The sequence below is a fragment of the Drosophila obscura genome, unplaced genomic scaffold, assembly GCF_018151105.1.
Source record: "Drosophila obscura isolate BZ-5 IFL unplaced genomic scaffold, ASM1815110v1 contig_150, whole genome shotgun sequence".
Lineage (NCBI taxonomy): Eukaryota > Metazoa > Arthropoda > Insecta > Diptera > Drosophilidae > Drosophila > Drosophila obscura.
In genome coordinates this window covers 9,713,747-9,738,453 of record NW_024542736.1, presented here as the reverse complement: position 1 = coordinate 9,738,453, position 24,707 = coordinate 9,713,747, and the positions used below count along the sequence as shown (strand labels likewise).

The window sequence follows — 24,707 nt, the reverse complement described above, 5'->3', positions numbered from 1 at the left end:
GTCTTATTTTGCAATGCTCAGCTTCAATTGGAGGTCAGAGTAGAGCTCGGCGATTTCTTCCTCCTTTTCCTCGAACGAGTTCTCTATGCGTTTGTAGCCGTGCTGCAGGTTGGTCAGAAATTCGGCTCTGCGCTGCTCACGTGACTGTCGTGCCTCCTGCAACTGTGCGCTGGCCTATAAATATAAAATGCAGTCAGTCATATTCGATAAGCCGGCGCCACCTCGATTATGTGCTGCTCTCAATTACCGTCCGTTCTACTTTGGCTTTTTCCAACAGGTTGTTGACCCCGCACAGAAGACTGTTCACTTCGGTACCCAGAGCGCTGAGGTTTTGGTTGCCCAACGCAATAAAACGCTCTGAAAGATCGTACTTGAGCGATCCTATGGTCTCGGTGACCTGAAAAAGTTTCTCCACTTCGCTGTCGTTGCGCCGTACCTCAAAATTGTCCAGGAAAGCTTCGATCTCGCCGTTAACAAACACGCGATGATCTAAAACGCGAAGCGGCACTTTGTACAACTCTGCAGCAGGATAAAATATTCCATTAAAGACGATTATACAGCAGTTTTTTCGAAACATTACCTCGTCCAACCTGGCTTATCATTATTTTTCAACCACCCCACAGCTGTCACATGAGAGCAGAAAGCGTGGGAGTTTTCCAGCACTGGCTTGATTGAGTTCGTTTTTTTTCCTCGGTATATTTACGGTATATTTGGTAATGAGAAGGTATATTTCAGTATATTTCGGGTATACATTGGCGGTATATTTTATGCGTAAGTCCACGGTCACACTAGGGCTCACGTTCTCCACTTTGCTTTCAAAATTAAGGAAAAATTGGCAAAATCTCGAGCAACTACCAGGATGAGCGAGGAATTCAAACTGCCAAAGCGCTCCCGGAAGCGCACCCGCGACGTTAAGCGCAAGGCCAGGCCAGAGCTGGACGGAGAAAACGCGTGGGTGGCGATGCGGTACTATGAGAACTTCGAACCATTCTGGGACTTTACTGATAATCTGGAACGAATCGACGATGCGGCGGTGTCGTGTGAGGAATTCATAGAACGCTTCGAGCGGCCCTACAAGCCGGTGGTGATACAGGGATGCACTGATGGTTGGATGGCTCTGGAGAAGTGGAACATGTCGCGGCTGGCCAAGAAGTACCGGAACCAGAAGTTCAAGTGCGGCGAGGACAACGAAGGATACAGCGTCAAAATGAAGATGAAATACTACATCGAGTACATGCAAGGGACGCGCGACGACAGCCCGCTGTACATCTTCGACAGCAGTTTTGGGGAGCACCATCGCAGGAAGAAGCTGCTCGACGACTACGTGGTGCCGAAGTACTTTCGGGACGATCTTTTCCAGTACTGCGGTGAGAATCGTAGGCCGCCTTACCGCTGGTTTGTGATGGGCCCCTCCCGCTCCGGCACTGGCATCCACATCGATCCGCTGGGCACCAGCGCCTGGAACACGCTCATTCGCGGTCACAAGCGATGGTGCCTGTTCCCCACGCAAACGCCCAAGGACTTGCTCAAGGTGACCAGCGCCATGGGCGGGAAGCAGCGTGACGAGGCCATCACCTGGTTCAGCACCATCTACCCGCGCACCAAGCTACCCTCCTGGCCGGAGCAATACAAACCCATCGAGGTGCTGCAGGGTGAGGGCGACACTGTATTCGTGCCGGGCGGCTGGTGGCATGTGGTCCTCAACCTGGACGATACCATTGCGGTCACCCAGAACTTCAGCTCGAAGACCAACTTCCCGTGCGTCTGGCACAAGACCGTTCGGGGCCGTCCCAAGCTGTCGCGGAAGTGGTTGCGTGTGCTGCGCGAGCAGCGTCCAGAGCTGGCGCAAATCGCCGAAAGTATTAATATAAACGAGAGCACCGGCTTTGCCTCGGATAGTTCTAGCAATTCAAGCTCCTCCTCGTCATCGTCATCCTCATCGTCGTCGGAGAGCGACGCGGATGCCGATTCCAATACGGACAGCGGGCAGGAGAGTCTCACCGCCAAAAAGAAGAAGAAGCGACGCATGGGCGGCGGTGGCTCCTCCATGGGCTCCACGCGCTCCTGATGCACGGAGCGGGCCAAGCGCAAAGGCTTGCTAATGCGCCTCTTTCACCGGCAGCTTATGCTCTGCCGTCGGCGTCCATGCTGCCGTCGCAGCTAGCACTAGATGATCAACTGCCCCCACCCCTTTAAATGTTTTAATATATTTTTCTACATAGACAAAACGAACACGAAGGACGGTCCCGCAGCCCGTGACATCTTTGGTTGCGCGTGCCTCCGCCTTCCGCTTGATTTAAATATTGTGTGTGTAATGCTATTAACTGACTCATTAGCTTAAACCATCCTTAAATGTGGCATTAAATAATTATTATCGAAATATATTTGTAAAAAACAACACCCCGGGTATTTAAGTGGGTGGAATCCATTCTCCATTCCATTATTCCCATAATAACTCCACGTTTTAATTATTTTTACAAAATTACTTTTCTCCGTTTTATTTAGAATTCTTTTTGTTTGCGATGTATAAAAAGGAAACAAAATTACATCGATGGACATGCAACTTACAAGATTTTGTTTAGCTAAATTATAGAAGGGGCGGGACCATTGTAGGCGGTGAGGTGTAGTATGTATAATGTTATTGCAGACCGTCTCGTAAACTAAATGGAATTTTCAATTTTTTGGGGGGACATTACACGAGTAAAAATATGATTGAAAAAAAGGGTAGATGATAGCTACAATTTTATTTATGGAACAGCAGCGTCGCTGAAAGCACTTGCTCTTAAATAAATCACCTTTAATTTGCTACAATTTGTTTTATTCATAATTATTATTAAAAGTTTGTTTTTGTTTCCCTTGCGCGCTCTCTCTCTCCTCTCGTCACATCACTCTCTGGATGTTGTTTCTTTTCTCTGGATGATGTTCTCGATAGAAAAGTAGTCATTTGAACTTTGATGTTGTTGAACGTTGTGTGGTTGCTGTTGTTTTTTTAAGAGTGTTTTTCTAATTACAGATGTACAGATTGTTTGAGTTTTCCCTTCTTTTATTATTATTTATGTATGAATTATTTTGTAATTGTGTATAAATTAGAAATTGCGCACGCAGCTTCGTTTTGCTTAAGGTCCGTTTTGTGGTAGGGTTTGGGATTCTCTTCTCTTCACTTCTGTTCTGTTTACGGTTCTGCTCTATCGTCGGGTATTTGAATTTTGTTGCCAAGTTCTTCTCTCAGTTTATGTGTGTGTGTTATTATGGTTTTTGTTGGTATTTAATTGTTAACTTAATCGATATACTGCGCTAACCAACGGAAACCCTCGCCGTAGCCCTGTCGCTTCAGCACGGAGCACATGAACAATTCCAATGGGCGGCCAGGCAGATCGGCACGTGCAACTTTGCCCTGAAATCCAGACAAGAATGTCAGTTTAAATAAGCTAAACAGAGAAGTGGGGACAGGACAGCCTACCTTGCCGGTTGTTAACTGATACAGTCCAAACACATTTCTCAGCTCGTCCTCGCTGGCCGCACCGGGCTTATCTATTTTGTTGCCCAATATGAGCACGGGGCAGTTGGACAGCGCCTCATCCGTGAGCAGCGAATCCAGCTCGTTTTTGCTCTCCTGGAAGCGGCCGCGATCCCAGGCGTCTATTAAGAACACAATTGCGTCGACAGCGGGGAAATAGTCCTTCCAGACGCGACGTGCTACAATGGGTCCAAATTTCAGTTTAAGTTAAGTTTGGCTAAACTGTGTTTTAAGAAAAAAGTAATTAGTGTATGTGAGTGGTCGGTGCCCCTTAACCTTCAACCGGCAATCTTTTTAAATTTACATAACCGCAGCGCAGACACGTTCATTGATATGATATCTTTTCAAAGCCAAGAGACGCTGCTGCCTGCCATCTTTTGTCCGTTCATGATTAGAGCTTGTTCCACAGCGAAACGAAACCGATCGTCACGATGACATGTTCTACTAATATAAATACATAATACGTAATAATGTGTTTCCGTGTGTGTTCGTACTTATTTGTGTTGGTTTATCAACTTATCAATTGCCCAAAAGGCCCGCATTTCATGCTTCATTCTTGCTATTGCTAGCAGCTACTACTCCACTTCTTTATTTTGATTGGTTTTATTTCGGTGCACATTCCGTGTGCACGCTCTCTAAATAGTTAATAAACAAGTTTTTGATTCTTGTTGATCTTGGGCGTTTTGTTGTTGTTTGTTTTGCGTTATCTTTATAGAATGTTTGGTTTGTGCACTTGTAAATTATTTACACTAATGCAGAGGTGCACACAGTGGTTAAACGATTCAACAAGGAAATATTTTTTGTTTTCCTTTATATGGAGGAAAATGTTGTTGCTATAAATAAATAACATTTGAATCGTTTTTTACGGCACTTCGTACGGAAATGATCCACTGTGAGCAGTTAAAGATCGGAAATACCTAAGAGGTGTGCAACAGGGCTTGCCTCTTCCTAAATGCTTTCAAAGTTTTAATTTGCCAAAAGTTCACCTAGATTAAAGGTCGTTCACAGTTAGACCTTCGAGACGAATAGATCTTTGACCACTGTAATGGCATTTCTATGAACGCTCGACTGCCTGTGGCTGATTGAACGCAACAAATGTGCAAAAGTACAACAAGTTGTGGGTCTCTGTATGGGTGACCCGCTGTGCTATATTTCACGCTGATTGTCGCTGAATCTCTCTGGCTCTTTTGCATGTGTCGCCGCCCCGCCTCGTGTGTTATATGCAGCCGAGTGGCTATATTTAGAGTAAGGGCACACATTCGGAAAAGCTCAAAAATAATTTATGAGTGCTCTGGGAGGACAAACAGTGCTCCTTGTTCCAATGGAGCTCAACTTACCCTGAGTGTGGCCACCCAAGTCGAATGTGGTGAAGCGCATATTGCCGATGGACAGCTCCTCGGACGCTGCAAGGGATCAGATTAATGAAGGGTTTTCATTAGAAAGGAGAAATAATCCATTGGGGACTACTACTCACTGGGATGCAGGGTGGGTACATGCTGCGCCAGCTTATCATCTTTGAGCATGTGCAGTAGCGTGGTCTTGCCAGCATTATCCAAGCCAAGGAACAACAATTTGCCAGATTTTTTCCACAGACCTGCAAGTAGTTGGAAATTCTAGTTGAAAATATGTACCAAACGAAAAACATGCGGGAAGGTCAAATAATTCGACTAAATCGTCATCAATTAATACACGCCGCTAAACCAATACCAAAACGACATCTGTGCACACGGCAGCAGCAGACACGCATACATTAGTCAAATTTTTCGGTGTTTCTTCTGTCTGCGTTTCAACGTCTGGTCTGGCCTGGCCTGGCGTTGCTTTGTTGGCAATCTATCAAGAAAAGCGACCGACCGACCGCCCGCCCCATGCCCTCCGTTCAGATCTCCGGTGCGCTTACCTAAGTATCCTAGGACTCCGGTGAACCAATCCCAGATGAACATCTTGGCTTGTGGTGTTGTTTGGGGTCAGATAATGGCCGAACCTCGAGTGTGAGAGTGTTGTAGGGGGGAAAGAAGAGTGCTGGCTGCTGCTGCTCCGCTAGACTATAAAGAGGGTGAGAGAGAGAGCTGCGTTACAGGCGGGTATTACACGGTCGTTGAGTCGCAATTTGCTACAAGTTCAATGTCCAGTCGAAAGCAACAACAACAACAGCCTTATGTATAGGAAATCAATTTCCCCATCTAGCAAGTGTTCTTGAGGCGGCCGAACGTAGCATCGCTACTTCCGGACTCAACAGCCGATGGCGGCCACAGTGACGAAGGGGGCCTTGACACAAATTAATTTTGTGAGACATACGCGGGTGCTGCTTCTGCTCTGTGTTTTATACAATATACACTTTACATGGCAATTCACAATTATTTTTTTTAGCAATTATAATTAGGTTAAAAACCTGTTCTTTGTCAACACTTTCTTTCTTTCTTTTACATTTCATGGCGCTCTCTCTGTGTGTTTGTGTGGAGTGGCAGTATGGGTGCGCTGGTGCTACTGTGTGTGTGCTGCTGTCACTGCGTCTGTATGTGTGCGTGTGTGTGGGAACTACGTGGTAACACGCATTATACTTTATAATATCACTAAAGTTTTGCACAATTTCGTAATCACACTTTGGAACCAGCCACGAATCGAGTAACCCCCCGCCATCGGGAGCATGAACGCCGCACCCTTAGGCGGCGCAGCACACGGCACTCCACCTCCTTATAGGACGACGTTCAAAAACAGCAGACATTATTTTGCACTACGTGGACGCCTTTGAGGCTCTCGGATTGGGTTTTCTGTTTGCAGTTTGCCGTTTGCTCGGTTGGTTTCCCATACGGCTGGTTGTTGCTTGTTACCGGACATTGTACAGGTGCTTTGAGGGCCTTTCTTGTTGATTAATAATCAATTAATTTACTTTTTCTACCTCACGTTTTATTTGGAGTCAGTTTCAGTGTGACAGTGCGCCCGTTCAGTTATTTCTCCGCGGACTTATCGATAGAATATACCGCCTGACCCTCAGAAATATACCCAAATATACCTTCTCATTTCCAAATATACCCTAAAAATACCGAGGAAAATCATTTTTATCAATTTTGATATTAAATTTAATATTACTTGGTAGTTAGGACTTTAACAACTGAAAATATCATTTTATCAGATAGATGAATCAATTTTCTACAATCTGGCTTATTTAAAGGACAACCATTTATTGGATTACTTATAAAAAAAGGCTTAAGCAAAAAATCAAAATGAAAACGGAATGACACGTTTTAAGCCATGAGTATGGATATTGTGTTTCGATACGCTATGTTTTTTAATTTACCGAGAAAGATCTTAGAGGTCGGAAAATGTATTCATTGAGCGTCCTTTAATAGAGTCCCCACTGGATCTTTTATCCTGCCTTGTCCTGAATGTAGTATCGATCCGACTGTTTCGTGTGACCAAATGCAGTACAACTGACATGGTCACACTTTTGGCTTGAAATCCCGCGGCCATCATTGCGAATCCGCCATTTTGCGTAAAGCGCGCTGCCGAAGCACAATTTTTTTTTTACTTCAGAGAAAAGTAAGTGATTTTTAATCACGAAATTTTGTCCCCATCATTGTGAATAATCTTACAGGAAATATTCTGCACGATGCCGGGTGTTACTGTGAAGGATGTGGACCAGCACGTTCTAACCAAAGTGCTGTCTGCTTTCTTAAAAAAATCGGGCAAGATTAATGTGCCTGAACAGGTGGACTACATTAAGACGGGCAAGTTTAAGGAAACGTCACCGACTGAACGCGACTGGTTCTACACTCGTTGTGCCTCCATAATGCGGCATCTGTACTTTCGTAGTCCGGCTGGTGTAGCCGCCTTCACAAAGGTGTACAGTGGCCGCAAGCGAAATGGGGTTCAACCATCAAAGTATTGCCGCTCATCGGATGGCTGCATTCGTATGGTAAGTACACACTTACCAAAACTCAAAAAAAAAAAACATTTTCATTGGAAAATTGGTTTACTTGAAGGCTTTTCACGCACTCGAAGCGGCACGCATGATCGAGAAGCATCCTGAGGGCGGCCGCAAGCTTACGCCCACTGGACAGCGGGACTTGGACCGCTTGGCCAACCAAATTGTGTTCAAGCAACGTAAAGTCGAGGATAAACCAGTAATCTGTATTGGAGACGATTAGAGCTAAATACGGCCAGGAATATAAAATAAAATGATTTGCGACTTTATTCTTAACATGCATAATGGGGGACGAAATGTGAGTACAGCAAATGTTAGCTGGTCCACAAATCGCACGACTTCTGGTTGGGTGGCACCTTGAAGCCACGCACTATTACATCCGACTGCCACCAGCCGCCACTCTCCTCAGTCGTTTCGCCACATTCCAGCTGCTTACTGCAGTCTTTTTCGGTGCTGTCCAAATGCATTAGACCCAGATCTCGGTAAATGGCCAACTCCTGGCAGCATCGCAGTGCGGCCGGTGGATTATCACAGGCATGCAAGAGGTGCAAGTGCACATTTTTGCAGCAGCGCGGCAATTGACTCGGGACGGCTTTTGGAACGAGACTTGTGTGTTGCTGGTGCACTCCAGGCTCGTTGGCTGTCAGCAGTTCCAGCTCCAGAAACACATTCGTAGCGGTCAGCTGTGTGGAGAAGATGGTATAGAGCTCTTCGCAGGTCAACAGTCGGAGCAGTGCCTGCCTTATGCTGTCTTCGGACAGGGCATGGTTCTCGTAGTGATGGTGCCGGGCTATGGATGCGTGGGGGATGTGCAGAGTGTAGGCTTCCGTAGGCAAGAAAGTATTCGACCCAAATAGAAATCGTAGGCTCTTCACTTTCGAGGACTTGAACGCTTGCCGAATGATCTGAAAGGAGCGTTGTGTTGTAATGGAATTTCTCTAGCAAAAATATGCCTCACCTCTCTCATGTCACTGATGGATTGCCTAGTGGCCTTGGCCTTGGTGCGCTGCTGCTTGACCTGATAATTGGCAAATGACTCCTGCTTGCTGCATGTCTGCGCCTCGTCCTCCCACTTGTCGATGCAATGCTTATACATTTTGTACACGAAAGGAATCTGGCTGCGTTGGTAGAGGAGAAAGTCTAGAATGCCATTCACGAACTCCGCCGCAGTGCCCGTTGTCAGGACAGATACATTGTCGAGCCTGAGGTCGATGTTCTTGACATTTTTGTCCATTAAATCAGAATAACACAAAAATTTAAACTAAAAACAAAAATGCGCGGCAGAAAAAATAAACAAATGCATGGGGCTGCCAGACACCAGACAGTTGCAACATTGAAATCGTGACTTGTCACGAATCAATCACGGGTCAACGACGGTCCAAAAAATTAGTTTGAAAATTAAAAATAAATTTAAATCAATCCACATATTCAAACATATTCAAGGATTTAACCTTCAGAAATACACGAAATTATGTATTTTCTTATACAAAATCGTGCTACCAGACATTTTGATTTCATGCAGTGTGACCGCAGGTTTTTCGATCAAATATACCGTCTCACCGGCGGAAATATACCGTACTATAATGTGCTATAAATGTACTATAATGATCGCATGAACGAACTTTGTCCACTTAACCCCGCTATATTTGAACAGGAAACAGCTTGAGTTAAACCGCGAAAAAGAATACTGTTTTAAATTCTTTTTGTAGATCCATACAACCTCTTTAGGCCCCTAAAAGGCCCCCTATTATGGAATTGTTAACAAAATAGGATTTAAGCAAAACAAGTCAGAGCATAAAACATAAGTGTGCACGGATACGACGTCATTGCCGCTGGTCAACCAGGTTTCCGGACATTTGTATACCCTATTTCCTTGAATTAATGTTAAATTTGTTGTTCCAAGCTGCTTTAAAACATTAATATTGAATTTGTCTCAGATTGCCATGTTTTTAATCTATTCATTCCTCGGTGTCTGTAGGAGTACCATAAACTGCAAAATTACCTTGCATATAGATTGAATAGTTTCTTACGTTAAATAAAACACAAGTCGATATTTTCTTAAATATTTAAAATTTATTGCATTAACTGTATATATGTATGTATAGCTGATATTTTATGGGATTTTTCGGAGCTAGACATAACGAGTTTTTCATGCTAAGCGGCATGCCAAAGGGGGATCGGTGCAGGATCTTACAATTAAATGGGGTAAGGGGGTTGTAATACCTAGAGTTAAAATAGAAGATGAATTATTTGTTGATATGTTAGCTGCTTGGTTCGACTTAGGAGCTAGACTTAGACCCTAACGATATGGTTTGATTTGGTTGCTTGCAAACGTCTCACAAATGTACAATTCGATTCTGAAACCCGAAGACTAAGAGATAGTGTAGATAATACAGCGCTTACGGACTAACCATTAATTAGAATATGTTCCGCTCGATAACTAGTTCGTACTCATTTCCATCCATCCATCCATCCTTTGCACTTTCCTGTGTGTGTGGAGGGATACGAATCGATCGACTTACAGACTAAACAAGAATACACAACTCCAAAGAAGCTTTCGCTTTCGCTTTCGATTTGGTTTGGGTCGATGTTTCATGGCAGTGAAGTACCCGCCCCACCCCCTCCGCCTTCCTAGCAGTTCATGTAGTTGGGCGACTCCGTCTCTGGCGTGGGTTCCACTTTGGCAGCGGCCTCTGGCGCCTCTCCACCCACGTTCTGATAGACCTCGGCCTGGATCTCGATGCTGCCCACCTGGGGACATGGCACTGCCAGCTGCTTGGGCTTGAAGCTGCTGCAGCTGGAGGCGGAGGACGCGGAGTGGCTTTTGGTCAGCTTCCCGTAGATGATGTTGGAGCGCTCGTTCAGCTTGATGGGCTGCAGGGTGACCCCGTTCTGGTTCTGGTAGTGCTGCTGGGTATCGGCATGCTCCTTCGCCTCCATGATGGTGTTCAGGTAGTTGCTGCTCTGGGAGGAGGCCAGCGGCTGGCTGCCGTACACGGGTATGTTCGAGGGGAACATCTGATAGTGTTCGGATGCGGACCCGGTGGGGCTGGTGGGCGTGTGCAGGCGCTGGCAGCTGGACATGGGCGAGGGGAAGACGATCTGATGGCGCTCATCGCCCGGCGTGGAGCTGGGCGTGAACACGGGACGTGGTGGCGGCGGCACCAGATAGTTGTCCATCAGCGATCCATGGGCACCCAAACGGCAGTTGTAGCGCCGATCCTCGTGGTCCGAGTGGGTGCCAGAGTCGCCCAGGGAGGCGCCGCTGCAATTGCTGCCCGTGCTGAGGCGGCCCGAGGAGGAGCTGCTGCTCGACACGCTCTGCAGGCTGAGGGAGCTGATGGGACGTGCGCCCGACTTGAAGCTGCAGCTGGTGGCAATCGAGCTCTTGGTCTCGTCCAGCAGGCTGTCGGCACAGCTGCCCGGATGCTTCTCCCCCGGCGACATCTTGGGACGCGAGAAGAACTTCTTGATGCGCTCGAAGGGCGTCTCTCGCTTCAAATGCGATCGCACCTGCTCGTGGATGCGCTCGTACTCGCGTCGCAGCTGATCGATCTGGTCCTGCTTCTCGCGGAAGCTCTGCTGGACATCGTTTCGGTGCTTCCAGCGCTCCACCAGCAGCTCCACATCCCGAATGGAGAGCACATTGTTCTTGAAGTCGTGCATGATCTCGGCCAGCTCATCGTCGGCGTTCGATCGATTGTGGCTGTTGGCAGAGGCATCGCTGGAACTGCGCTTCAGCGTACCATACCCTGGCTGATGATTGTGGCTGAAGCTGTGGCCACTGCCCGCCTGTCCCATGGCCAGTCGCGTTGTCGAGCGGCTCATCCGCAGATGCTCCTCCACGGGCCGGTTCGAGGGCTGGAACAAGTAGTTCCCATCATCCGGGGGGCAGCTGTTGGAGGTACTGCTGGGTGCAGGACTATTCACGGGCACGTTCGAGGGCTGCAGCACGTAGTCGTTGCCGGCCACGGCCTGGTTCTCCAGCAGCTGCGAGCACTCCTGGCTGAATTTGTCCGTTTGGTAGAGTGGCGCCACTGGCGCATCCACCACATCCTGGGACTTGTTCTGCTCCTTGGACTGGTAGTAGGGCGGTTCGTTGATGCGCAGCTCGTTGGTGGTTTGCTCGGGTCCTGGTCCCGGTCCTGGCGAGGCTGCAGCCTCAGGCATTGCCTCGGGCAGCTCCTTCTTCGAGTCCAAGTTCTTCTCCGCCGCCGAAGCCTGCAGATTCTCATCCTCCGTCTCCACACTGATGTAGTTGAGATTCGAGATGGCCAGCGTCTCCGTTTTGGGACGCACCTCGGGCGTGTTCTCCCGCTCAGAGCCGCTCGACATTTCCATGTACTCGGCGGACGGCAGCTGCTTTGGCGGCTTGCCAGAGGAGGATTTGGTCTTGCCGGGCACCGCCTCAATGACCACCGGCTTGGGGCTGCTCTCGCTGGAAGCGGCCGTCGGGGAGACGCCCTTGAAGTAGTGGTACATGGTCGTGAGCTCGTGGAACTCCGAGAAGCTGACAATGTTCTGGGCTAGCTTGTGGTGGCCCTCCTGCTCGGCCAGCTCAAATGGCGTACGGCCAGCGCAGTTGCGGACGCCGCAGGCAGTGTCGCCGCCGGGGCACTCCATCAGCTGGATGCAGAGGCGGTTGAGGCCCCAGCGCGCGGCAAAGTGCAGCAGGGTGGGGTACTCCTCCGGACTGGACTCGAGGCGTGTGAAGAAATGCGGCTGCTTCTCGCAGGGGCCGTTCAGCAGATGGAAATTGGGGGGCATATTCCGCTGGAAGCACTGCAGCAGATGCTGATCGAGGGCGTCCCTCTCCACGGGCCCGATGCCCAGGGCATGGCACATGAACTCAATGGGCGAATCCTCCACGCGGAGCAGCTGCTCCAGCTCCCTGAGGCGACTCTCGCACTTGATGGGCCGCGCGCCCAGGCTCTTGTTGTTCTTCTCGATGCGGATCTCGATCATCGTGGAGATCTCCATGCAGGCCTCTGGTATGGAGAACTGCAGGGTGTACGGATTGCGGCATTTGAAGTTTCGCAGCTCAATCAGTTCGCCGGACTTCTCCACCAGCAGCTTGAGGGTGTCGTTCTTCTCCAGCGGCTCGGCCAGCATGGCCACCACCTTGTTCTGGCCGAGTTTCACCTTCTTCGGCAGCACTGTGAATCCCTCCGCGCAGCTGGAGAAGCTGCGCGAGAGGCCGCTACTGTTGCCGCTGCCGCTGTCCTGGCAGGGAGGCCGCTGGCACAGGGCCCGCCCCAGGATGTCCGTGGCAATGCCCAAAATGTTGCTGATCTGCACCTGATCGTTGTCGCGCACCACACAGCGGCGCCACTTGTAGTAGCTCGGCAGCGCAGCCTTGTGCATCTCCTTGACCTTCTCCTCGGCCACATCCAGCAGTATGGCCAGCACCTTCTCCACCCGTATAATCGCCGACAGTTGGGCCATCAGGAAGCTGTGGGGCAGGGCCAGCAGCGCGGGACACAGAATGACAATCTGCAGTGCAGTGTTCTGGTACTTTTGGGCGATCTCCTCGCTGAAGGGGCCATCGTCAATTTTGATGTGCAGAAAACTAAAGGAAAAAGGTTAACAGTTAATACTTGCGTGGATCCCGTACAGCTGCAGTACTCACTTGAATGGTTTCCGTCCGCGCTGTTTGGTGATCTTGTCGAAATGGTTCTTCAGGAAAGTGGCCCTCAAGTAGGCGCGCTCGCTGTGCTTTGCCGTGATGATCAGAATGTCGTCCATGTTGTAGCCGATGCAGCCGCTGGCATTCGCTCCACTTGTGTTGTTCACGTTGCCGCAGTTGTCTGCAAAATGATTGGAAAAGATCGAAGAGGAGCGATCAGCAAAAAGTACTGCGACTGGCGCGACTCAAAGTCGTTCGAATTGGAGTTTTTTAGCTGATAAGCAGCGGCCCACAGCGACCCCAAAAATAAGTAATCTACACAAGTATTTGTACAAGTCTCTCCCTCCGAGAGTGGAGTGGAGTGGAGCGGAGCGGAGTGTGTGTACGAGTATCTGTGTGATAAATAATGTGTTTACTTAGGATTTGACTTGCGTGATTTGTGACCTCTTCAAATAGATCTTCCTTTTTGGGCGACACACACTTGTTTGCCTTTCGACTTTCGGCTACGAATTTGTGAGTTCTGATTTGAAGGACTCCACAAAGAATGGACACACACACATACTACATGTACGAGTGGTGGCAGTGTGTCCACTCGCCGCTTATCGATGGGCTGCAGGAGCATTTGTGAGGCTTTGTTTCAACCGAAACCCCAGTGAGCTACCATGGGAAATAGATCTAAGAAGAGTCACCTGAAGAAACTTCAGATAAGGATAAGGATACGATTCTAGAACCCTTCGAAGAAGGTGATTAAATTTAAAAACTTATGAAGCAAGAGTTCTGAATATTTTCTTTCTGTTCTTAGCATGGAAGATTTCCGGATCTTTTCACATTCCACAGCGACACATCCAAGGCGACTGTTGGCTGGCTGCTTTTAGTCAGATGAATGTTGGGATTTGGTTTTTAGTGCAACGAAAACACAAAAAGAATTTAAACGAAATAAAACAACATAAATTATTTCAGTGGTAGACAAACATTTCGTCAGTGGGGTGGATTTTAGATTGTCTCCCGTTTTAGCCATATAAATTAGCCGCACGCACTGAATGGACTGATCAGTTGTTGCATGCCCCAAGCGATGCGTTCCCCATACTCAGAGTTACCGTTTGGCCCATAAATTCAGTCACGTTTAGCGCATTTAAATAAATCTCTACGAAGAGGAGACACGCAAACACACACACACACATACAGACACGATGGGGCTATGGAGCGATGGATGCGAAGACAGGCAGCGATGTTATCTCTTGGCCAAACCGAAATTTACTGTTGCATCTGCCTCAATCTGAACTGCTTGACACCCACAAATGGCGGGCAGCAGCATCCGTGGCATCCATCCGCGTCGACTGCGACACAGCATCTCCCTTGTGCCTCTTCCTGTTGCCTGTTGCTCTTTGCTTTGCTTTGGCTTTTCTTCTGCCTCCTTCGTTTTCTCTACTCTTTCGCTTCCTCTGCCTTTCTCTGCCCTGCCCTGCTGCAGCTGCTCCTCATTATGGGGCACAGAGGCAGCAGGCAGCCAGCAAGGAGCTCGCTCTGTTTTTTCCCCTTGATTTTTATGACATGGAAGCGAAGAGTGTAAAAATAAAGAAGATCCCAGTTCCGATACCCTATACAGAGGGTATTTTTATTTGGTGGAGAAGCATCGGAAAGAGAAAATTTATTTGCTGAATTTCTGCCAGAAGTAAAGCATTCAGAATAACCATTATATTTTGTATATTGCCACATAAATCTGATAGATGAATTTGTCCTCTCGAAGGAGGACTAACTAAGAATACCTTTGGGTTTCATTTAATCAAAGCTTCCAACTTGGAATTATTATATTCCTCTTGGCAGTCCCAAGTTCCTATCGTAACATCCATTTGATTATTGTATATTTCCAAGTAAGAATAGTATTATGTATCTACATATGTTGTAGCTGCAAGAGAAATTTAAAATGCTATTCTCACAGCTGGGTATTTTTTATGCATATTTCACATGCAAAATTATTGCCCCACATATTTTTTTGGATATATTCTAAAGAAAGAAAATAAAAGGCGACAACATAATTAATTTGAATTTTTGGCAGTTTCTGAAAGCTATCCTCTACCCTTTGCAGTGATTAATGGCGTTTGAATCCTGAAGCCTGATGTAGTATCTATCTTTTTTACCAAAACTGTCGATCCTCCTACTCTTCCGGTTCTACTTTAAATGGCTTTTGTTCCTCTGTGGCTTCTTTTTGCTTGTGGAAACTTTGATTTTGTGATGGAGGCTGACATTGTCTGGATGTTGGATTGAAATTTATTTCTCAATTACATGGCAGACGACAGTTTTGTCGACGCGGCTGTTGAGAATTGCCAACAGAATGCAGAGTGCAGATCCCGATCCCCTGTCTGAGCATTGCAGGCGCATCCCTGAACTGCGAGTGTGGACTATATATTTAAGCATCTGAGTGCTGTGCTGCTGGAACATCTGGTAATTGTTAAATCGCGAACCGGACTCTTCTCCAAGACACAAAAATGGCCTCCCTTTGTTCAGCATCTTTGTGCTTCTGGGCTTTCGTTTTCGTTTTGCAATTTGCAAATTTTGTACGAGCATGCACTTGGCTTTCGGCCTGTGATCGATCACTTTTTAATGGATCCAGCTGCATCACAATCTCCCTAATGGGCGGCCACTCACTCATCTCCATGTCCACATAGTCCAACGCCTGCACATCGTCCGCATCCTCCTCCTCATGTCGCTGGGCCTGGACACAGCCAAAGAGGCGACAACTGCCCTTTGCAGGCATATTTACTGGTACACTCTGATTTCTTGTTTCAATTATCTTTTCAAAAATATACTTCGCACAAGTATGTACCAATGGAACACAGAAATTTATTTTTTACGCGCCACAAACCGCCTCGAACATTGCGCTAATTGTCGTCGCTGCAGCCACATTTCGAATGGAACTGTCCGCACACAGCGAGTGAGCACAATCAGAGATGGCCTAGGATTATGCCATTAATTAATTGATTAAAATAAGCGCCACTATACGAGTGTGTGTGTGTGTGTGTGTGTGTGTGTGTGGGAATATCTGGTTTAATTTAGTTTTGGTTTTAGTTTAGGATGCTGTCATGAAGAAAGACTTTAAGTTGAGTCCAGATTTGGTCTCTAAGAAATTAAAGGCCTATCCTTGTGCAAAATGATTTCTGAACTTGCAAGCAATACTTATAGACTTTAATAGAGAAAGAGTTTTTATTTGTTTTTAAGTGAATAATCATAAAAACAAAGAGTGTACCTGAAATCATTGCTCAATTTTAATTTAAATAAACTTTATCTTAAGCCTAAACGAATGGGGATTGAAGGGGTTCAATCTTCAAAGAATCTTCACCATTAAATGGACCATCAATCCCCCAATACAAAAATATTCCCATCATTCCGGGAATCCTCTTTATTGCTGCCTGTTCCAAGTGGATGGCAACCCCCATCCCATACACAAATTCACGTATTCCTAAATAATTCATCAAAAATGTTCTTCTAAGTGAATTTAACTTATGCTCGCATGATTTTTATGATGATATGTGTACAGCGGGGGGCGGGGTGGACGGGGGATGCCGCCTCTTCAGAGGGGACACAATTTGAATAAATGCCAACCGCCCAGCGATGGGATGGGATGGGTGACACTTTACTTCTTTTTAGCAACAGACATAAATCAACGAAAAGCGAAACAAAAACAAACAAAAAGAAGAGAGAAATACGAGTATAAATGCGGGATTAAATGCGGGGACTGCGCAACGTTGTCCGCAGGGGTTGTGCCATACAGGGGGGGTAAGAGGGTGCTATGGGGCAACCGGACGACACACAAATTAACCCTCCCCCTTTTTCGGGGACAACAAATAACTCAAACCAAAAACCAAAAAAAAATATGTGCATATGCCCGTAGAGCAAAACATGTGTAGAGGAGGCGACCAGACCCCATCATAACAATACCATACGCCTCATTGGAACCCCCATCCACTAGATTACATACATACATACATATGTATGCATATGTGTACGAGCATTCACATAACAATTATCATTTAATTATGTCAACTGTAACTTAATTATGCGCATATATCTTTTAATTTGAGGCCAGTTTTTCCTTTGGGTTTTGGTTAATTGTCCACTTCCTCTTGAGATTGCAGCATTCCTCCTTTCATTCATTCACGCATTCCCCCCAATTATTCACTCAATTGGTCACAGCATTCGCTTCAGCCCGAGATAAATCCTTTCCCCAAAGCAGATTGTTCTTAACTGAAGTAAAATCTAAAATCAACAATAAAATTCACTGACAGATCTTAGCAGATATTAAAATTCTCATAGATACATATGCATATGGAGATATTTAGCATAAATATTCTCTGCGCCTGATCTCACGCTTCAATTATTTGCTGGATCTCAAATTTCACATGGAAATTCTCTGCTCTTTTTTTGTTTGTTAAATCTCATTGTTCACATCAAGATTTGTATTAATTTAGATTTAGTTCACACTGGGCAAAACTCATAAATGGTTTAAATTGTTTTTAGTTCTAGTTTCGTGGCCCCTAGGCATGAATCTGGCAGTTCCACTGTCCCACAGTTCTCCATTCCACTGCTGATGTTCGTTAAATAGAAATTGTTGTTCTCATTGTCTCCGAAAGAGATCGCTCTCTCTCTCTCTCTCTCTCTCTTTCTCGCTGTGTGAGAATATTTGACAGCTGGACATTGGTCATGGGTCCCAGCAGGAGAGCATGAGAGATGGGGGTATACTTATGGGGATGGATGGACTGCTGGATGGATGGATGGGATGGTCAGTCACAACGATTATAAATGACATTGTATCTGCTGTGTACCTCTCTGAATGGACCTGCATCTCCCAATTCTGATGGCAATCTGTGCTTTGGATTTGGGTTCGAGAGAGGTCACACAGATTTGGGACAAAGTCAGCTATAATTGCAGAGCCGCAAAAGCAGAACGAAAGTGATTGAAGTAAATATTCCCAGAATATCTCCAGAACTCTTCCAAAAGTTCTCCTCCGAAGCTTTGCCCCTTCGCTGTTGACCCAGTAAATGGTGAAATTTATTTTCTCATTGAAACGTCTAATAATGAAAACATTTAAAAACACATCATAAAATGGTGCTGCATCCATAACATTGGATGGTTCATTCCACCAGCTAAAGAATTTCCAGCTAAAAGCAAACATAAACAAGAATTTTGAAATTCACTTTCAGCCCTAAAAACAGCAAAAGAGCAAAAACTACAAGCAACAAGCTGCAAGCTACAGAAATGAGGCATCGAACAGTTTTCCAAGCCATAAACATAAGGAAAACAAATACCACGGAGGGTGGGAACAGCATTTTCATGCTGCGTGCCGCGTCGTCATGGATGGAGGGGAGAATCTTGCAGAGTATCTTGGAGAATTCCACGCAGAGTTATAAACTTTATAGAGACTGAAATCGAAGCTAAAGAACTAGTGAAGTGAAGTGAAATGAACTCTGAATGGAAGTCGAGTGAAGGGAAGTTCATAAAATCCAAACAATTCCCGGCATTTAGTTGGATGGATAGTTAGATGGCAGAGTCTTCCCCTACCCCCTTCCAGGCGATCAGTTGTTGTTGTTCAGAAATGCATAATGCATTTAAATGCAGTTTTTTTACAACTGGGAGGTCCCCACCAGTAGGAGGAGGAGTAGGAGGAAAGTTTCTCTTCTCTGATGTTATTTTTGACGTTTTTGACATTAATGTTTTGTTATTCCCCGCTGTCGCTGTCATAAAAGGGCTTGTGGCAGACACAGACACACAGACACATAGACATGCGACTCACACACATGTTATCGTGTGTAATTCTCGTATAAAAACAATGCTGCTCCTCCCGACAACTCTTTTTTTTTACCCATCTATAAATATACTTCCCAGATATCTGTACATATGTATGTGTGTGTAAGTGGAGGGATCTGGGAGAATTCGAGGTATTAGGGCATTGAATAATTGTGCAGCAGGTGTCAAATGTCTTGGCTCATCCGTCAAGATGAACCCGATTCCGGACGGACTAAATGCTTCTTTTTTTCAGGAAAATTTTAATTTTTCAACACAAAATATTAAAAATCACATAAACAGAGAGCTCGAAATTCGTGTTAAACTCAACATTTGTGGTCTTATCAAAGGGGGGAAAACTCACTCACTCATCCAACCAACACCCCCACCTATCCCCACCCCATCCTCTCTAATGTTGATTAATGATCGCCCCAGTTGGAAAAGCGACAACTTTGTCAAACACTTCATCGGAGGCATTCCAAATGTTTTTGCTCTCTCAAAGGTACGTTCCAGAGGTGTGGTGTGTGGGAGCCACCTATTTTTTTAGGGGGGCTGGGAGCACCTATTTATGTCACTCTGCCAGCCATTTAGCTGATCTATGCATTCTGTGTGCCAATAAATGTCTTCATAAATTCCAGACCCCCCTCCATTACTCTACCCATCAAACACACCCAGCAAGAGGAGGCGTCTCCTAATATAGTCATAAATATTTGGTTGGACGATTCCAAACAATACACACATCATTTAAAGCCTGTTTTTAATGGAATTTACTATGGATTTTGTTAGGGTATTTTACAAAAGATAGGGTACTCAAAGAAGGTTTAAAATAGCTTGAAATATATATAAAAATAAATAAATATAAATAAATAAATAAATATATATGGAGCCTACATGGAACGCCTTTTAGAAAAAAGGAATTTATCTGAAAGAATTTCATTAGAATATATTTTACTATTGAATATTATTCTCTGTATATTTTCAACTTTCTTTTAACAACTTCCCCGAGTATAGAACTAAAATTAAGTACTCCTAAATGATGGAAACTTCAAGGTTAATGAACGTGAGTAAAATCCCCAAATAAACCAATCAAGAAAACAAAGTAAAAGCACTCGCCCGCATTTTGTTGGAGAGTGTAACAAGAGCACTTATTCTTTGTTTTTTTTTTTTATGGAAAAAGTAAAAAATCAAGCAACAGAAACAACAGCAACAATAATAACTTGACAATAATCGAGTCAAATTTTTCGTTTCCGTTTATTAAACGAGTGTAAGGGAATAAGAGAGAGATACACACACACATACATATGTATGTATGTAAGCGAGGGTGCGAAAGAGTGAGTGAGCACGCGCTATATGTACATATGTGTGTGTGTGTGTGTACGTTGTTGTTTGTTTCCTGCATGCAATTTATGCTGCAAGCTTCGACTTAAACAGTCTTCTATGAGGGATTTCCGGTGCGTGCGTCGCGAACCGAACACAAAAACGCGCGAACAGCAGAAGCAAAGATTATGGCGGCAAATAAAAAATAAATATTCATGGTGCATACAGATTATAATTATCAAAAAAACGAATTGAAGAATATGCACGCATTTTAATTTAATTTACAAACTTTTCCTTAAATTATTTTATTAACAAAAGATAAATATTCCTTCTGCTACTGCTTCTTTTTCATAATCCTGCAATTCTTCTGCTTCTGCCGTTTGCCGGGGGCACAATAATAATGCAAATATTTATGCTGCTTTCCTGCGGCACCTGCTGTGGCATGGCGATCTCTGGGGCAATGAAGGGGGAGCTCTGGCTCTTCCCTCCTGTTCTTGCATTACCATCACGCACAGCCCTTTCAATTCAATTCAATTTATAATTGCTGTTTGCTTTTTTTTTTTGTTTGCTATTTTTATACCACAACCACAACAGAAGGGCAGCAGAAACCGAAGAAACACACAAGTAATATGAATACTTTTTGAAGCCTAGTCGTAGGGCACGCGCTATGGGTCCCTCCGTCTGTCCCCTTCTACTGGATGCACATCTGTGTGTTTTCAGGGGCAGCAGCTGCCTCGCCCACTCCCTCTCTGCTGCAGCTCCCCCTTAATGCACGGCTTGGGGCTCCACTTTTTATGTCTGGCTTTACATTTTCCGCTCTTTTCCGTTTCCCTGTTCATCTCTTTTTTTTAATAATTAGAAAAGAATGGGGGGTGGGGAGAGGGATGGAAAACCCGTGTCTAGACTGTTTTAAACGGAAATTCAATCTGTGCTCTATTTTTGAAGCCGTGTCCCTCATCTGAGCGGAACACGTGCTGCGGACAGGAGAGTCTGTGCGCCCCCCAGCCGAGTGCGGCTTATTCCAAAATTCAGATAATGCCGCACGTACGGGGTACAACTCCATTGCATGGCATTATTTAAAAATCCTTTGATTATCATACAAAAGGGATAACATTTAATGTGAAGAAGCCTCTCTCTAGTGCTCCACCACTTAAGAATCCCTTTCTTTATCCCTTCCCATTGATAGTACTCTCGAAGACTTGAAAAACCTCTAAACGGGTGCATTGTCTGCATTTTAAGTGCGCGTTTGAACATTCCGCTCAAATCAGTTTACGCATTTCCATTTCCATGCCTTGGTTTTCTAATTGGTTTTCAGTGTTTTCCAAGAGGATACTACATAAAGTATTCCATAAGTATCTGTAAAGTATCTTCTTCTTTTTCCTGATCCAAAACTCCTCTACTTACCGCAACAGAACGTTTCCAGCTCAATGTTTTCCATTTGTAGCAGCATTTTGTTTGTATTTCACAGCACCATTCACCATGCACATAAATCAATTATCATTATCAATGATTGCAGATATATATATATATATTATCAAACTGTTCTAAAGAGTTATTTAGCTGTAGCCCTTTGTTTTCCAATGCGCATGCGCAACGCTTCAAACGTCAAGCTGCCACAGTCCTTCAATTTCAACTGGCAAAAGCTTGCGTTTTGGCTTGGCTTTGGGCCTTCCTAGCGGCTCGAAATGCCAAGAATATCAATGAGCTCTCTCTCTCTCTCCCAATTGCTTCTCTCTCTCTCTCTTTTGCACACTCTCTTTGCACCTCTCTTTCGTGGATAAACAATGCATTGGAAGATTATAAAATAATAAAAGTCAACGCTGTTTCTGTTGTTGTACGTGCCCGTGACGTTTAATCAACGCATTGTCCATTTTTAATAAGCAACCCCGAACCCTCTCGCTCGGAGTCCCGGGCCATAAACGGCATTATAGCATTTTAAGCGATCAACAGAAGATCTCTGATTGCCTTTTGTCGCTAGCTATACCCAACTGGAGCCGTACATAAATCCGCAACAACCCCTTCGAGCCATATGCGGCGGCTGCCCAACAGTTAGGATCGCCAGCAAAAAAGTCATAATAAAATATAAGTAGTTTTATAGCCATTTAAATGGCAGCAACATAAACTCCAGAAACGGAAAACAGCACAACAAAATAAACCAAATAAAATTGATAATAATTATAAATGGGCCAAGAAATATTTTTAATAATTAATAATTTAATATATAATAATTTTTTTTTCTGGCTTATAAGCGTTCTTTTAAGAGAAGAAAGGCTTAGATTGGATTAGAGTTGAAAGCACATTGAATGCTTATGGAAACTGTTTTCCAAGAAGTTCCCACAGAGGAAGTATGAGGGATAATGAAGGAGATTCAGGTATAGGTAGATAAAATTAAGTGAATCCTCTATTGGCTTCTAAGAAGCATTGAGAAATTGCTAGAATTTCAGCAGAATTATTAATAGAGAATATTTATTGCTGTGATTCTATAAAGTATGCTCCAAAGCAACCATTCTGTCGTATTCCATCAGGATATACCTGCTACCGGAGTGCCCAGCTCTCAAATAGTCACAAAAACAGCCACAAGCCACAACACTCGCAAGAAGCAAAAGGAAACTTCCCAAAATTGAAACGTGAGCAAAATTTAAGTTGTTTTAGGTACCCACTTATTATCCTACCAAAAATTATGTTAATTAAGTTGTCTTTTGCTCAAATCTTTGGCTGGTTAGTTAGTTATGAATGCAACAGGTGTGGAGGCAGACATTTTGGTCCCTCAATAGGATATTGCGGCCTGTTCAGTGTTCGGTGCTGTTTGATATGCGCAGAGGCAGCGGACAAGAGAGCCCAAGCGAGAGGGGTCTGGTCTAGAGCAGTGTATTGAACCCCCGACTGGATGGATATGCGTATGAGGGGTACACTTCGGGAGCCCCCAGTGTAATCTGATGAGCAGATGTTCCAAGAATTGAAAACAGAAGCCAGACGAACCAGACCAGATTGGGGTAGAAAGATGCATAAACAAGTGCAACGAAAAGCAGAAACGCCATAAGAGGAAAATGGTGGAGAATTTTCCGCTTCTGTTGCTGCTACTCTTTCCGACGTTTCTGACCTCAAATCACCTGCCACATTCCACAGCCATTGAAGCAATTAAAACAGTGTAAAAAATTGATAAATGGCATATTGCCACGAGGGGGGGGCATACCTCATTTTATAAACTGAAGTACGAGTATATTATGGGGAAACCGCACACACACACACACAAACAAAAACGAAGAGAAACATGGCCAAAGTAAACAGCAATTTGTGGAGGAGTCTCTTGCTGCTGCTGTTGCTCTGCTGTTGCTGTGCTGTTCCTGCTTTGATGTGTTCACTGTTTGTGCTGCCAATTTGTGAATACAAAGTGGGAGGAGGTGGAAGGTGGAGGACCAAATTTGGCCAATCGTTTGACTGGCACGCGCCATATGCTAAACAGTTGGACTCCACTGCCTACCCCCGGCACCCAGTGGGTGGGAGATGGGGTCGCGCCTCTATCTCTCCCTTTCCTTTTATGCTTCCGTGCCATTAACACGTTTGAGAAGCGAGACCACATAGCCAAAGCCAAAGCCAAAGGCAAAGCCAAAGACCCGATGTCTGCCCCATCAATTATGCAAAGTTCCGTTTCATATTGGATGTGCAGTTTTTCCAATTTACTTTACTCGTTTGCCTGCCACACCCCACAGCGCAACATGCCCCCCCACTCCAATTGGTTTATTGACTTCTGAATGGAGGAGACTCGACTGACTCCCTTTTCCGTTTGCTTCAGCATTTGGTAGCCAGCATAAAATAATACTGCTGCAATTTCCATTGTTGCCATATTGAAAACCAAGCGGAAATGTGTGTCTCCGAGGGGCATCCATCCCCTCATTAACATACACCAACATTTTAGGAGTGCGGTGGGTGGGGTGGGGTGGGGGGGAAAATGCATTGGAACACCCACAAATATGGCAAAGTTTTCGTTTGTTTTCCATCGGCCATAATTTAAGGTGTTAAAACGGAATTGCATGTGGGTGTTGTGGGTTAATTGCCCCCCAAGACACCAAGTGCTTGGCTCTGATTGAATGGAATTGGTCAGAGTTCCATATAAGGAGCAGTACGAAATAGATTGCCCTAACGACAAAGTAGGGAGTGCGAGAAGTGGGTCAATTCAAATGGGGAGTAATGGGAGTAGATGAATGAGAATTTAGTCGCTTAATGCGGCAAGGCAAAGGCGTTATATTCTTAGCTGAAAAATAAGGGGAATTTCCATAAAATAATATCCATCAAAGTAGCAGGATAAACAACAGAAATGGAGGAGAGATCCAATCGGAAATATCAAGTGCTAGAATTGGAAATGCAATCACTGCTCTTTACAGAACGAATATCATTCCAAAAGGAAAACCACTCAAACACTCACCTAGAAGCCATTTTCAAGTGGCTCTTCAAGAGATAATCTCTCTGGGATTATCAGTCACTCCGAAAGTCTTAAATCATATCCAGAGAGTATCCATCATATCTCAGTGTCAAGAAAAGGGAAACCT

General features: G+C 45.1%; 6 protein-coding genes across 14 annotated transcripts in view; 2 read left to right on the top strand and 4 right to left on the bottom strand.

Moving 5' to 3' along the window:
* Positions 1–3: 3 nt before the first annotated feature.
* On the bottom strand, positions 4–675 carry LOC111069455 (biogenesis of lysosome-related organelles complex 1 subunit 5). Its single transcript, XM_022359529.2, has 3 exons — positions 581–675; positions 248–519; positions 4–174 (listed from the first exon to the last, which is right to left on the bottom strand). The coding sequence occupies exons 1-3, from the start codon at positions 600–602 to the stop codon at positions 4–6; spliced, it is 465 nt and encodes a 154-aa protein (XP_022215221.1). The 5' UTR covers positions 603–675.
* A 94-nt stretch (positions 676–769) lies between these two features.
* Positions 770–2,185, top strand: LOC111069444 (bifunctional arginine demethylase and lysyl-hydroxylase PSR). Its single transcript, XM_022359515.2, has one exon. It carries the CDS (start codon positions 860–862, stop codon positions 2,066–2,068), a length of 1,209 nt encoding a protein of 402 aa, XP_022215207.2. The 5' UTR covers positions 770–859; the 3' UTR covers positions 2,069–2,185.
* Positions 2,186–2,729: 544 nt separating this feature from the next.
* LOC111069452 (GTP-binding protein SAR1b) lies at positions 2,730–6,508 on the bottom strand. Of its 4 annotated transcripts, none has more exons than XM_022359522.2 (6): positions 6,414–6,508; positions 5,415–5,559; positions 4,992–5,111; positions 4,855–4,920; positions 3,461–3,696; positions 2,730–3,394 (listed from the first exon to the last, which is right to left on the bottom strand). In XM_022359522.2, the coding sequence occupies exons 2-6, from the start codon at positions 5,455–5,457 to the stop codon at positions 3,278–3,280; spliced, it is 582 nt and encodes a 193-aa protein (XP_022215214.1). In that variant the 5' UTR covers positions 5,458–5,559; positions 6,414–6,508; the 3' UTR covers positions 2,730–3,277. The 4 variants fall into 4 exon arrangements, with proteins under 4 accessions (XP_022215214.1, XP_022215217.1, XP_022215218.1 ...); XM_022359525.2 differs by having other exon boundaries at positions 6,405–6,453; XM_022359526.2 differs by having other exon boundaries at positions 6,419–6,443.
* A 443-nt stretch (positions 6,509–6,951) lies between these two features.
* Positions 6,952–7,708, top strand: LOC111069454 (40S ribosomal protein S19b-like). The gene is made up of 3 exons (XM_022359528.2): positions 6,952–7,054; positions 7,110–7,430; positions 7,498–7,708. The coding sequence occupies exons 2-3, from the start codon at positions 7,125–7,127 to the stop codon at positions 7,660–7,662; spliced, it is 471 nt and encodes a 156-aa protein (XP_022215220.1). The 5' UTR covers positions 6,952–7,054; positions 7,110–7,124; the 3' UTR covers positions 7,663–7,708.
* On the bottom strand, positions 7,684–8,765 carry LOC111069451. Its single transcript, XM_022359521.2, has 2 exons — positions 8,398–8,765; positions 7,684–8,344 (listed from the first exon to the last, which is right to left on the bottom strand). The coding sequence occupies exons 1-2, from the start codon at positions 8,671–8,673 to the stop codon at positions 7,754–7,756; spliced, it is 867 nt and encodes a 288-aa protein (XP_022215213.2). The 5' UTR covers positions 8,674–8,765; the 3' UTR covers positions 7,684–7,753.
* A 774-nt stretch (positions 8,766–9,539) lies between these two features.
* The window catches only part of LOC111069417 (phosphoinositide 3-kinase adapter protein 1), a 33,608-nt gene continuing 18,440 nt past the window's right edge, over positions 9,540–24,707 (bottom strand). For 4 of the 6 annotated variants that reach the window (XM_022359478.2, XM_022359479.2, XM_022359476.2 and 1 more), the window contains 2 exons: positions 13,069–13,246; positions 9,540–13,008 (listed from right to left, as the gene is read on the bottom strand). In XM_022359478.2, coding sequence (XP_022215170.2) covers positions 10,071–13,008; positions 13,069–13,246 — 3,116 coding nt within the window. In that variant the 3' untranslated portion in view covers positions 9,540–10,070. Of the gene's footprint in view, positions 13,009–13,068; positions 13,247–15,711; positions 15,942–21,564; positions 21,669–24,707 lie in introns of those variants that run through there. The other 2 variants (XM_022359482.2, XM_022359481.2) reach the window with 2 other exon arrangements.

Coding starts and splice junctions, on each gene's coding strand:
- LOC111069455 (XM_022359529.2), bottom strand. CDS start 602: ATGATAAGCCAGGTTGGACGAG. Junction 520..580: donor GATAAGCCAGGTTGGACGAG/GTAATGTTTCGA, acceptor ATCCTGCTGCAG/AGTTGTACAAAGTGCCGCTT. Junction 175..247: donor AAGCCAAAGTAGAACGGACG/GTAATTGAGAGC, acceptor TTATATTTATAG/GCCAGCGCACAGTTGCAGGA.
- LOC111069444 (XM_022359515.2), top strand. CDS start 860: ATGAGCGAGGAATTCAAACTGCCAAAGCGCTCCCGGAAGCGCACCCGC.
- LOC111069452 (XM_022359522.2), bottom strand. CDS start 5,457: ATGTTCATCTGGGATTGGTTCACCGGAGTCCTAGGATACTTAG. Junction 4,921..4,991: donor TGTACCCACCCTGCATCCCA/GTGAGTAGTAGT, acceptor GATCCCTTGCAG/CGTCCGAGGAGCTGTCCATC. Junction 3,697..4,854: donor CTTGGGTGGCCACACTCAGG/GTAAGTTGAGCT, acceptor GACCCATTGTAG/CACGTCGCGTCTGGAAGGAC.
- LOC111069454 (XM_022359528.2), top strand. CDS start 7,125: ATGCCGGGTGTTACTGTGAAGGATGTGGACCAGCACGTTCTAACCAAA. Junction 7,431..7,497: donor CGGATGGCTGCATTCGTATG/GTAAGTACACAC, acceptor GTTTACTTGAAG/GCTTTTCACGCACTCGAAGC.
- LOC111069451 (XM_022359521.2), bottom strand. CDS start 8,673: ATGGACAAAAATGTCAAGAACATCGACCTCAGGCTCGACAATGTATCT. Junction 8,345..8,397: donor CCATCAGTGACATGAGAGAG/GTGAGGCATATT, acceptor CGCTCCTTTCAG/ATCATTCGGCAAGCGTTCAA.